This window comes from Panulirus ornatus, chromosome 1, assembly GCF_036320965.1.
Source record: "Panulirus ornatus isolate Po-2019 chromosome 1, ASM3632096v1, whole genome shotgun sequence".
Lineage (NCBI taxonomy): Eukaryota > Metazoa > Arthropoda > Malacostraca > Decapoda > Palinuridae > Panulirus > Panulirus ornatus.
Window position 1 is genome coordinate 5,055,802 of NC_092224.1, and position 12,500 is coordinate 5,068,301.

The 12,500-nt window shown below is 47.7% G+C and overlaps 1 protein-coding gene across 1 annotated transcript in view; it reads right to left on the reverse strand.

Moving 5' to 3' along the window:
* The window catches only part of LOC139754421 (uncharacterized), a 92,370-nt gene that overhangs the window by 14,450 nt on the left and 65,420 nt on the right, over positions 1 to 12,500 (reverse strand). Inside the window, exons 3-4 of the mRNA XM_071671730.1 lie at positions 11,404 to 11,524; positions 3,092 to 3,204 (exon numbers count right to left, since the gene is read on the reverse strand). Of these exons, the coding sequence (XP_071527831.1) occupies positions 3,092 to 3,204; positions 11,404 to 11,524 (234 nt within the window). The remainder of the gene's footprint in view (positions 1 to 3,091; positions 3,205 to 11,403; positions 11,525 to 12,500) is intronic.

Genomic DNA, 12,500 nt, shown 5'->3' on the forward strand with positions numbered 1-12,500 from the left:
CTCAGATATTCGTTAGACTGATGTTTATTTGGGCTCTAGGCTTATCAACTACCACGGCCATCAAGGTCAAGTTATAACTACCACCCGAGAGGTCTTTAACACCTTCCTGAGGTGTTGACGATAATTCTAAAATGTACTGATGTTTTCCATTTACTGACAGGACACAACAGCAGTTACTGGTTGCAGTATAAGTAGAATCGCGAAGGTATAGAATAAAGAAAGGCCAGCGAGACTTGAGACTCCCTTACTAATAGTCGCACTGAACGACGCGTGTTTACTCTCTGGATCAGCCGTTTTGTGGGAGCTCTTCCCAACTTGTAAGGGTAAACACCTCTGCCATTGTCTCCACCTGGGCTTCCTCTGTCCTCGTCCTTTTGTCACGACAACTCCTGCCTTAATGCAAACATCTCCCACGGTCCTGTGGCGAGAGTGTACTGGTGGCGGTGGGTTTGGGTAGGGGTTTGGGATGAACGATTTCCTTATTATATTCTGTTCTGGTAGCCTGACCTCGTTTGACCCAAGGAAAATGGTGGAACGACCGGAAAACCAACAGAGAGAGAAGGATGAGTGAACAATGGACGGGCAGGCTGGAGGGAGGGATGGAGTGGGAGGCAAGTTCCCTCCTACCCTGATTGTCACCTTGAGGCAAATATTCGCCTCTCTTCGCACGATGTAAACCAAATTATCCACTTGCGGTCCCACGTCTAAAATGGTTCCAAATGGATGGCAAATAAAGAACTAATTCAAGGACATGAGGAAATGTTAATCTTAGAAGCAAACCCAGAGAATCATCAACTGTATGACTCACAATGAAGACAATCATGGCATTCAAAAGATAACATGTATGTGAGTTGTAAATGAGGAAGCCCTTCCGTTTGCATATAATTCAGTCACTTTTTGAATATGAAAAATCTTTCTTCTGTAATGTGAGATAAGATGTTAGGAAATCAAACACGTTATACCTCTGGGTTTTTTCAGGACGGTAGAAAGTTTCATCATCAAACATAATGCATCTTACTCACTCAACACCTACCGTCTAGACTCTACCCATCATAGCTGAGGATGATCACAAGTTCATCACAGGTTCCTAATTTCCTGACGTGTCCGGCACACGACCAGACCCAGAGGTCACGCGTGAGACGCCGCTTCGAGGGTTGTCTGAAGGTCGTAGAGAAAAAAGAAAAGTCGTACGACTGCCCTTAAGGGATTTGGGTACCTGATAAATTGAAGGGACCTGTAATCGCTCCAGATGTACCCAGCAGCATATGTTCGAAGTTACATTACGCCTCTTCCTTGCTCTCATCAAAGACTCAAAGTCTTTGATGTACACCAGCACATCTGTTTACATTTACACTGTACGTATTAGTGGTGTGTGCTTTATTACCCAGTGCCTTTGTTTTTACTGAGTTCAGTTGATGAGATAGATACAGTAATTCCACTCTGTGAAGATCTATATTTAGTCCCACCCCCTCAGCCACAGCAAGGTGTTATAGCTCCCAAACGATCTAATGACCAGTAGCGCGATGCTTATCACCCACAGTCAACAGTGCGGGGCCATTAATGACCTGTAAACGACTCACATGCTCTCCAACACAAACAATGTCACTATCGCTCGTTCAGATCTGACCAGGCGGGCTCGGGCAGGAGGCAGTAATGTGAGGAGGTTTCATCCCACCCAACCGCCCCACAAGGAGGAACCATTGAGGACTTAAAGAGCGATTGTAGGTGAGGGTTTTCTGCGAGTCCCAGTGAGTCCTTGGGGGGAAGAGGGTGGGGTTAAGGGTGGAGGGGATTGTAATGTAATGAGGTGCTTTGTATCCGCGCGATGTGGTGGGCGCGAGGCCGCTGGTAGCAGGTAGTAATGTATATCAAACGCGAGGTGAAGCGATTGTGGCCTCTGGTCTTAAGTGATACCCGTTATCGATCGTCCGGCGTGGGAGTCCATCTCCTTTTGAGTTGATCCAAAAACGGATTCCAGACCGGATTAGATTCTTTGTGATTTCTCTTTCTCTTTCTTTTCCCTCTGTATATCCACAATATATCTGTGTCACGATTCTAAGTGCATTGATCATTTTTGAGAAATTTATATTTAATGGCACGATTCTAATTGCACTGATAATTTCTACATTTACAGTTACCTTTATGAACCCCCCTCTCTCTCTCTCTCTCCTCTCCTCTCCTTTCCTCTCTCTCTACGTGTGTGTGTGTATATATATATATATATATATATATATATATATATATATATATATATATATATATATATATATATATATAAATGTTATATTATATTATGTGTGTGGTTACTGGACTCTGCAAATGAAGTCACCTTTGTATCTCGGTAGCGAACTTCTCCTTCACAAGGAGCAGCAGGAATTGTGGAAAGTGTTCCTGGGTTGGTCTTGGGTTAGTTATAAAGATGTAGATGTTACCGGACTCTGCCTGTGTGACGTTACCCCGCGAGTAAGAAGATACTTTTGGCGAAGTTTTATCATTGTCAGGAGTACAGTCTCGCCGAAGAACTTGTAACTCAAAAGGATCCCACCATTTCCCTACTTCTGATTGCAGCGCAGTCTCAGAACTGAAGAAGGCCTATAAACACTGAAGATCTTGTTAACCTTGACCTGGGAGGACACTGTGAAGCAGCTTCGCCTCACTGAGAGACACTGACACCGTCATCAGTGAGCTGAGAGGATATGGTGAACACCTCTTCAGCGTCGCACAGATACGACACAAGTAATTCCATCAACAGGAGACTCAGGGGGAAGAAATCGTCAGTAGTAGAGTGCAAAGACGTTGAAACCATTGTTTGAACAGTGAGGAGCGAGACCACTACAGCCACTTCGTCAGGTAAGAACTGGGAGAACACTGGGGCCATCTCCGTCACAGTGAACTGCAAAGGCTCTGATGCCTTCTGGTGAACGATGGATACTTGTGCATTTAAGATCAGTCATACCTGAACGGGAGGAAACATATCGCCAGCAGTGAACAGTGAGGACGTTAAAACCATGTCGTCCACGGTGAACTGTGAGTACACTGACACCATAGCGTCAACAGTGAGGACAGTGAGGAGGACAGTGAGGACACTTACCCTCTTCATTAGCTTAAACTTTCCCCTCATGTCGTCGTAGCAGAGGATCTTCTTAAGGTTCCTCGTGTGGTATATCCCCGTGGAGGGCGCGGTCTTGGACACGTAGATCCTTTCTGTCGGAAAAGCAAAAATGATTACATTATGAGAGGGAGGTATTGAAGAAGGCCTTATCGTATTATACATCTGACTATCTGACTGATTATTTATGTATAAATCTCTCTCTCTCTCTCTCTCTCTCTCTCTCTCTCTCTCTCTCTCTCTCTCTCTCTCTCTCTCTCTCTCTCTCTCTCTCTCTCTCTCTCTCTCTCTCTCTCTCTCTCTCTCTCTCTCTCTCTCTCTCTCTCTCTCTCGTGTGTGATGCTCGTCTGTGTCCATACGTGTTCTGTGTGCATATATACCTTGTTCTGTGCCCCTCTTTGCTCTGTCTGCAACTGCCTCGAACACATGTTTTTTTGTTTTTGTTTTTTTCTGCTGAACCATTTCCTTTATATCAAGACATATTTGCATATACGGACAGAAGACGTAATTATCGTTCCATTTACCTGGCCACAATGAGAGACCATTAGCATGGCCTTACCTACTTGGCCAACTTCCGGGTACTTGCCTGTTTTTCTTGCGTGGGTCTTCCCCCCTCCGCCACCACCATCACCACACCTTGCCACCCACTCACCTTCCCACCTCACGCCCCACTTCTCGCCCCATCCACTTTCCCACCTCTCGCCCCACCCACCGCCCCGCCCATTCTCCCACATCTAGACCCTAGCTACTATACCACCTCTCACCCCGACCACCTCTCGCCCCGCCCACCCTCCTCCTTGGCGACCCACCCACTCTCCCACAGCCTCTCACAGGAGGCCAACATCCAGCAACATTTGACCCTATTACGGAGCAAGCATCATATGTTTACACTGTTTCATCAGCCGTCAAACATGGCTCGTCCTGGTAGTCAGTCTGTTGTCAGCAGTTAAACTGGACTGTCCTGATGGTCAGTCCGTCGTCAGCAGTAAATATGGACCGTCTTTGTATTCAGTCAATCGTCAGCTGTTAAACTGGCCTGTCCTGGTGGTCAGTCCGTCGTCAGCAGTGAACATGGAACGTCCCATAATTATCAGGCAGTCGGTCTCTGCAACATCTTGAAACATTGACATCGGTTTCATCTTGTAGTATTTACCTGCAGCACCATCTTGTGGGATTTACATGCGATAGAATCTTGCAAGATTTGAATCTAATGGCGTATTGTGGGATTAAAGTGATGACATCTTGGATACAATATTGTAGGATTCACATATCATAGCTTCTTGTAGGCTCCATAGGGGATAGCTCATTATGGTCAGGGTTACATGTGATAGTCTATTGCAGAATTTACATATGAGACCATATTGTAGGATTTACGTGATAGCACATTGTAGGAGACGATGTAGGGGCTATTGTAGGATTCCCCTGTGATAGCTCCTTGTGGGATATACATGTGACGGCATCTTGTAGGATTACAGGTGGCGGCATCTTGAAGGAGTCACCCCTGGTATTGCCTTGCCCGGCACCTGGGAGGGCGCTCGGCATGGGTCGTGTTTCGTCGAGAGTAACGATTGAATAAATACATAATCAGGAGCGTGTGGAACCATAGGGCGCCAGAGGTCAAGTTCTGTATCTGTCAGGTGGGTGTCTGTGTGCCTCTCTGTCAGGTGGGTGTCTGTGTGCCTCTCTGTCAGGTGGGGGTCTATGTGCCTGTCTGTCAGGTGGGTGTCTGTGTGCCTCGCTGTCAGGTGAGTGTCTGTATGCCTCTCTGTCAGGTGGATGTCTGTGTGCCTCTCTGTCAGGTGGGTGTCTGTGTGCCTCTCTGTCAGGTGGGTGTCTATGTGCCTCTCTGTCAGGTGGGTGTCTGTGTGCCTCTCTGTCAGGTGGGTGTCTGTGTGCCTCTCTGTCAGGTGGGGGTCTGTGTGCCTCTCTGTCAGGTGGGTGTCTGTGTGCCTCTCTGTCAGGTGGGTGTCTGTGTGCCTCTCTGTCAGGTGGGTGTCTGTGTGCGCCTCTCTGTCGGCTTTCTATAGGTAGCCGGTGGGTGTGTGTGTGTCTCTTTGTCTGATCGGTGTCTGGTTTCTTTTTTTCTTTCATTTTCGTCTGTCTGTTTGGTGTCTATAGCAGGCGAGTTGAGGGTGTTGGTGTGTGTCTGTGTGCCTGTCTGTTGCCTGTTTGGCTGGTATGTGTCTGTGTCCATGTTTAGTGCTTCTTTATGTCTGTCTCGGAATCTGTGTCTGTGTGGCTGGTCTCTGTGTTTGTCTGTAGTTGTTTGTCTTTGTCCGGCGGGAGTCTGCGGCTTTCTCGTGTTCTTGTTCTGGAGTGAGTGTTTGATGTCTGCGTTTGTTTTATGGGTGTCTGTGGTTGATCTATAGGCGTCTGTGTCTCTCTAGTGAGTACCTGCGTCTGTGTGGCTGTGCGGTAGGTGTCTGACCGTCTTGTCTGGTGGTTGTCTGTTGCCATCTGGTCAGTGTGTGTGTGTGTGTGTGTGTGTGTGTGTGTGTGTGATAGTGTTGAATCTAATTATCAATCTCTCTATATTTCTCTCTCTCTCTCTCTCTCTCTCTCTCTCTCTCTCTCTCTCTCTCTCTCTCTCTCTCTCTCTCTCTCTCTCTCTCTCTCTCTCTCTCTCTCTCTCTCTCTCTCTCTCTCTCTCTCTCTATATATATATATATATATATATATATATATATATACGCGCTACCTCGCGCGCGCGTGGGGGGAGGGGGGTGCAATTTGATTTCGTGTGTGGCGGGGTGGCGACGAGAATGGATGAAGGCAGCAAGTATGAATATGTATATGTCTGTGTATGTATATGTATGTATACGTTGAAATGTATAGGTATGTATATGTGAGTGTGTGGGCGTTTATATGTGTACACACACACACACACACACACACACACACACACACAAACTAGCCTACTCCCGGCACCCACACCTCCAAAGAAGATGAACAACTGGGCTGGTTGTGAGCCGGCTGCTGTATCCACGACTTGAACAAAAGGCCCGTGAGATTTATGGTCCGCAGCACAAACCGCTACACTACGGAGGCTCGTGTGTGTGTGTGTGTGTGTGTGTGTGTGTGTGTGTGAGTAACTCACCGTTAATTTGGTTAATGGGAGGACTATGCAAGTACTACCTAGAGCAACGAATCACCCAGCCAAATGAAGTACTTGAGTGACACACGACAACGACCAGCGATTGCATTGCTGCGACGTATCGACTGCGTTGAATAGCACGTCTTCAGCGACCGAGCATCAGCTGGGGAAGGAGGGCAGGTCTGTAGAACAATGGTACGCTACACTGGACTCGCCAGGGAACTGAGGAATATATCCAGTAATGCGCTTATCAGGATCCGTTAGGCCACTACGATCCAGCACCGACTGAAAGTGACTTTGTGGGGGTTGGTAGGAATTTGAGGAATTTCACTTTGTTTGTTCATGAGCCCACGGGATGGGTCCGACCTTGAACACGTATGTATCTATCTTAGAGCTTTCTTAGAGGGTCATTGGCTTTGATGCTCATCTTTTGTTTTTTGCACCTTGACAACCACGCGAGGAGATTTTACGTAACACAGTCGTTGATGTGATTTCCCAACGATGGCATGTGCGGACGTACCTCTGAAGTGAGGATGCCTGCAGGTCAGGCGAGTGTGGCGAGTGTATGTGACTTAGGAGTCAGTAGTTTCCTTATGGATGAATCCAAACGTATGATTTAGCCCAGAACTTGGCCTTAGGTCTGCAGGGGTTGTGGATTTACCTGCTGTGTCTGCCACTCTGCCCGTTCCTCTGGAGGCGCGACAACAATGTTAGCGAACTCATTCTTGTCTTTTTCTGTTTCATTTGTCACCAGACCACAGTAATGAACGGGTTGGGTTTCAGATCGGAAGTTACTGACCGACTGATGATCATATTCGACATTTTCGACGTACTTTTAACCATATCTAAAAAACGGTGCAAAGAGTGATAAACAGTTCCTGTTGATTACTAATGTAGAAATCATACAAAACCTCGCATTTAGCACACCGAACCATGACATTTCTTCACCTCGATTGCTCACCTCATAGTCAGACATTTGTCGTAAGTAAATGTTTCTGAAAAGTGACATGATATTTACCCTGCTCCTATTTCCCATAGACACAGGTCGTCATATAAACGATAGTGGTCGTCTTTAAACTGTTATATTGTTATGTATCGACTTAATGAACCTACTGGTATCGTCCACATGAACTCTCGTCAAAGGTGTCATATCTAAGGGCCGAGGGATCGATATGGTATCTTTTTTCGCCTATGATCTAAATTTGTATCATCGTATAACCACGCTTTACCTGTATGACATATAACCTCTTGAGGACAGTGGTACGACCCTTGAGCACAACGGCTACGACCCACGAGTATAATGGAGTGACAACATGTCGATTCTCAAGACACATCACCAGTTTACGGTTTGCGTCTCATACGCACTTGTTTTCATCATCAGTTGTGCTGTGGTGTGTGTGTGTGTGTGTGTGTGTGTGTGTGTGTGTGTGTGTGTGTGTGTGTGTGTGTGTGTGTGTCCACCATTACACATTCTTCAAGTGTGACATGTTTCAGAATTTCCAGCTTGGGATTTCTTTAATCTCTTTTGGCCGTGCACTTCAGGGATATCATGGTCAGTTCATTTGCTAATAGGAAGGTGGAGACACCAGACGAGGGGCTTTTCTGAACGTGTGAAGTCAGCCATGGAACAACTGTACATAGAACAAGTTACATTATGCAGCTATTTTGCTCACAAGGCTACTTCCAAGGGAAGGCAACAACTGCAGTCAGCGAAGACTGATTATTCTGCCGATCATATCTGGTCTACCAGGACTGAGACGATGTTCTTCACTTTACACAAGAAAGTCAGGTTTGCGCTATCACTAGAGAGCAACCTTTGGCTTGATGTAAAAGCAGACAGTAATATATTGACTGGAAGGACGTGAAAAAAAAACATCAGCAAAATTCGTCCGTGAATATGGCTTTTTTTTTGGATGTTGCTGCAGCGATCCTGATGATAAAATCCCTGAGGAGCAAAGACTGTCCTTGAGAATGCTAAGAAAAATGTTGTCACATGGAGCACCGCTGCTTCGGGATACCTTCCATACAAGTTAGCATTGTCTGGGATGAGTACCTGCTAGATAACCTCAGTGATAAAACCCAAACAAAAGAGAGGGAAAGGCGAAGAGAGACGAGCTGTCCCATTTGAGGGTGTCAGGCATGTAGACCACAGTAAAGCAACTCTTGTGTAAGTCCAGGACAAGGAAATGGATACGCCTAAGGTAAAGACAATATCCATTGTTCTCCTCACAACCAAAGTTAATGAGGCTTACATGAGGAGGCAGAGAAGCGCCAGCATTTTGACAGCAGTTGCTGTAAGCATTATGGAGGCCAGCGAACTGCTGCATGGATTGGTTACCGGGTCGTATCTCATTCTCACTGCAATTCATGAAATGACTACAGCCATAGACCAGAGGAAAGCTGGCCTTCCAGTACTTCACAAAACGATATGGTAAGTCTGGAATGTGTACTCTGTAGTCACTGATGACGGCAGTGACGAGTGAATATCACAGCCAAAGCGAACTGTTCTCCCTACGAACAGCAATGCTGACGACCTCTGTTTGATACCAGCCAACTACTGGTTGTCCATCATCCCATTACCCTGGGGACGATCCCATCCTCACATGCTGCACCGGAGCTGCCCCGAAACCCTGCACGTTACCAGACCCACCACTTTCGGACCTCATGCCTCTCTCAGACCACAAGTGTCGGGTCTCCTCTGAGTGGGGATGTACTGGGTGGGGTCTTGGCTGCAATTTAGCTAGTGTCCTTTACCAACCTCACAGTCGGAATCTGTGCCACTCTCTGTCCACAGTTATCGAATCCCACTGAATATGGGCTGCATCAAGGTCATGGTAGGGTAGCAATTACCGTGAATCACTCTTCCTATGTAATGAAGCCTTGTTATAGACTGATCTACTACAACTTAAAGATGGAGTTTACTGGATGACAAACTGTGTTACATGGGAACCTTTGAACGTACTGCATTATATGCTACAATAGGGGACTTCCCGGTCTTTTTTTTTTTTTTTTTCAAACTTCATCGTCATCTGAGTTATGAGGAAAACCAGGACGTAAGTTGTTTGGTTGAGCAGTTTCACCATCGTTGTATTAATGGTTATTTGACATTTGGTTGGTGGGTTATCTCAGCTTTAGGCCTATCCACTGCCAGATTCATTGAGGCCGTCAACCTCAAGTTATACCAACCCCTCGAAAAAAGAACTCTAGAACCCCTGGAACCCCTTCTCCAAGTGTTCCAGGTAATTTAAAGGCCACACACCATCTCACTGAATACATAACCCTGGATGGTTTGGAGTCACTGCTATTACTTTGATACGACTACCCATCTGGGCTGAAGCGGCCGAGAGAAATCAGAAAAAATAAAGCGCTTGGTGTTATGCCCAATAACTTTTGAATATTTGCATGGCCTCTGCTATTAAACACACATAAACCTCCCTGGATAACCTTATCAACGGGACTATAGGAGTCAAGACATTCGAAAAAGCACTCTAAAGGTATTCATCTTCCGCCTCAATCAGAGGGTCATATGTTATCTCCGTTTATCTAGCATATTATTTAGAATAAACGAACGGTTGGATAATGACGATATATGTATGCAAAATGGTGGTCAGGTGTAATCAATAAGACAAAAGCTTCCTTTTCCCTTAAGGCACCCGCTGCCGACCATACAAGGGGCCGAATACACTGCTTCATCTAGCACCCGGCCACACCTCTTCATTATAACATCCTCCATGATGTGAGAGAGCGACTCTCACTGCCCTCTGAGTCCTCTCCCAGTGATAGCTTGATGGTGAGTGAGCCTGCCCGTGGCTTTCCTCCTCCGGAGAACTGCCTCTCTTTGTCATTACCCAGAGTCTGTCTGTCTGGCTGTCTGTCTGTCTGGCTGTCTGTCTGTCTGGCTGTCTGGCTCTCAATAACTCATCCCAGGTCATCGCCGGATACGTACAATACGCCGTAAGAGGTACATGTGGATCATATTACTCGTTAAATGTTTGCTCAGTGTCAAAACTATACATTTTTCAGCCAGTAACCTTAAGGTGGACCTTACTGAGGAAAAGGGTCGGAGGGGGGGGGATAGATAAATAGATAGGTAGAGAGAGAGAGAGAGAGAGAGAGAGAGAGAGAGAGAGAGAGAGAGAGAGAGAGAGAGAGAGAAGAGAGAGAGAGAAGAGAGAGAGAGAAGAGAGAGAGAGAAGAGAGAGAGAGAGAAGAGAGAGAGAGAAGAGAGAGAGAGAGAAGAGAGAGAGAGAGAAGAGAGAGAGAGAAGAGAGAGAGAAGAGAGAGAGAGAGAAGAGAGAGAGAGAGAAGAGAGAGAGAGAGAAGAGAGAGAGCGAGAAGAGAGAGAGAGAGAGAGAGAGAGAGAGAGAGAGAGAGAGAGAGAGAGAGAGAGAGAGAGAGAGAGACCAGAGTTTCAAGGACGGAGGAGCAAAGACATCTATCGAATGAGTATATTGATATATTTTCTCTCATTTATGAACCAAACATCTCAGACATTTACATACATCACTCTCTCTCTCTCACACACACACACGAGTGGATCTCTGTGGTGTAGTGGTCAGTATTGGCCCACATGAGACTGAATCCTGGGCGCGGCAGTCGGCCCACACCCCAACCCAGGTGTGTGTGTGTGTGTGTGTGTGTGAGAGAGAGAGAGAGAGAGAGAGAGAGAGAGAGAGAGAGAGAGAGAGAGAGAGAGAGAGAGAGAGAGAGCGTGTGTATGTGCGTGTGTGTGTGTGTGTGTGTGTCTACACTATAGGAGCAAAAACTCGGTACATATACTCAGGTTAAGAGGCGGGGCAACACTAGTGTAAAACTCTGCCCGTAACAGACAAAAGGTAAAATCATACATGATAATCACACACGTGTTCATTATGTAGATCACTGACGAGAACTTGTTTCCAATAAAGGTGGTCACCATTTAAGGTAAAGAATATATCCGATGAAGGGGAAACAGGAACGCTGCAGATCAAGGTAATGGCGATGATAACTGATAAAGAAATCATTCAGAAAAAAAACTTTTTTGGCTTTAGTTATCACAGACGAGCACATGACGCTCTGTATACCAACGCGACAGAGCAGTTCATTGCTTAACTGAGGAAAAGAACACATTCCAAAACCAGCTTAATGGACGGAGAGGCTGAAACAGACACCAGCTTCTTGACTGAGACTGTCGGTAAAGATGGAAATCCTTGATACTTACGCATGTGGTCGTTCTTATTGCAGCAGTCGGTCAGGTTCTTGTACCTGAAGGAGAGGCAGACGTTGCTGTGGGCGGCGATGAAGTACCTGAACTTCTCATTACGTCCTCCCATTGCTGAGACCTGCAAGATACAGGCAGGGGAGGTGCTCAGTGGCAGGGGAGGTGCTCAGTGGCAGGGGAGGTGCTCAGTGGCAGGGGAGGTGCTCAGTGGCAGGGGAGACACAGGGGAGGTGCTCAGTGGCAGGGGAGACACAGGGGAGGTGCTCAGTGGTAGGGGAGACACAGGGGAGGTGCTCAGTGGTAGGGGAGACACAGGGGAGGTGCTCAGTGGCAGGGGAGACACAGGGGAGGTGCTCAGTGGCAGGGTGACACAAGGGAGGTAGTCAGTGGCAGGGGAGACACAGGGGAGGTGCTCAGTGGCAGGGGAGACACAGGGGAGGTGCTCAGTGGCAGGGGAGACACAGGAGAGGTGCTCAGTGGCAGGGGAGACACAGGGGAGGTGCTCAGTGGCAGGGGAGACACAGGGGAGGTGCTCAGTGGCAGGGGAGACACAGGGGAGGTGCTCAGTGGCAGGGGAGACACAGGGGAGGTGCTCAGTGGCAGGGGAGACACAGGGGAGGTGCTCAGTGGCAGGGGAGACACAGGGGAGGTGCTCGGTGGCAGGGGAGACACAGGAGAGGTGCTCAGTGGCAGGGGAGACACAGGAGAGGTGCTCAGTGGCAGGGGAGACACAGGGGAGGTGCTCAGTGGCAGGGGAGACACAGGGGAGGTGCTCAGTGGCAGGGGAGACACAGGGGAGGTGCTCGGTGGCAGGGGAGACACAGGGGAGGTGTTCAGTGGCAGGGGAGACACAGGGGAGGTGCTCAGTTGCAGGGGAGACACAGGGGAGGTGTTCAGTTGCAGGGGAGACACAGGGGAGGTGTTCAGTGGCAGGGGAGACACAGGGGAGGTGCTCAGTGGTAGGGGAGACACAGGGGAGGTGCTCAGTTGCAGGGGAGAAACAGGGAAGGTGCTCAGTGGCAGGGGAGAAACAGGGAAGGTGCTCAGTGGTAGGGGAGACACAGTGGAGGTGCTCAGTGGCAGGGGAGACACAGGGG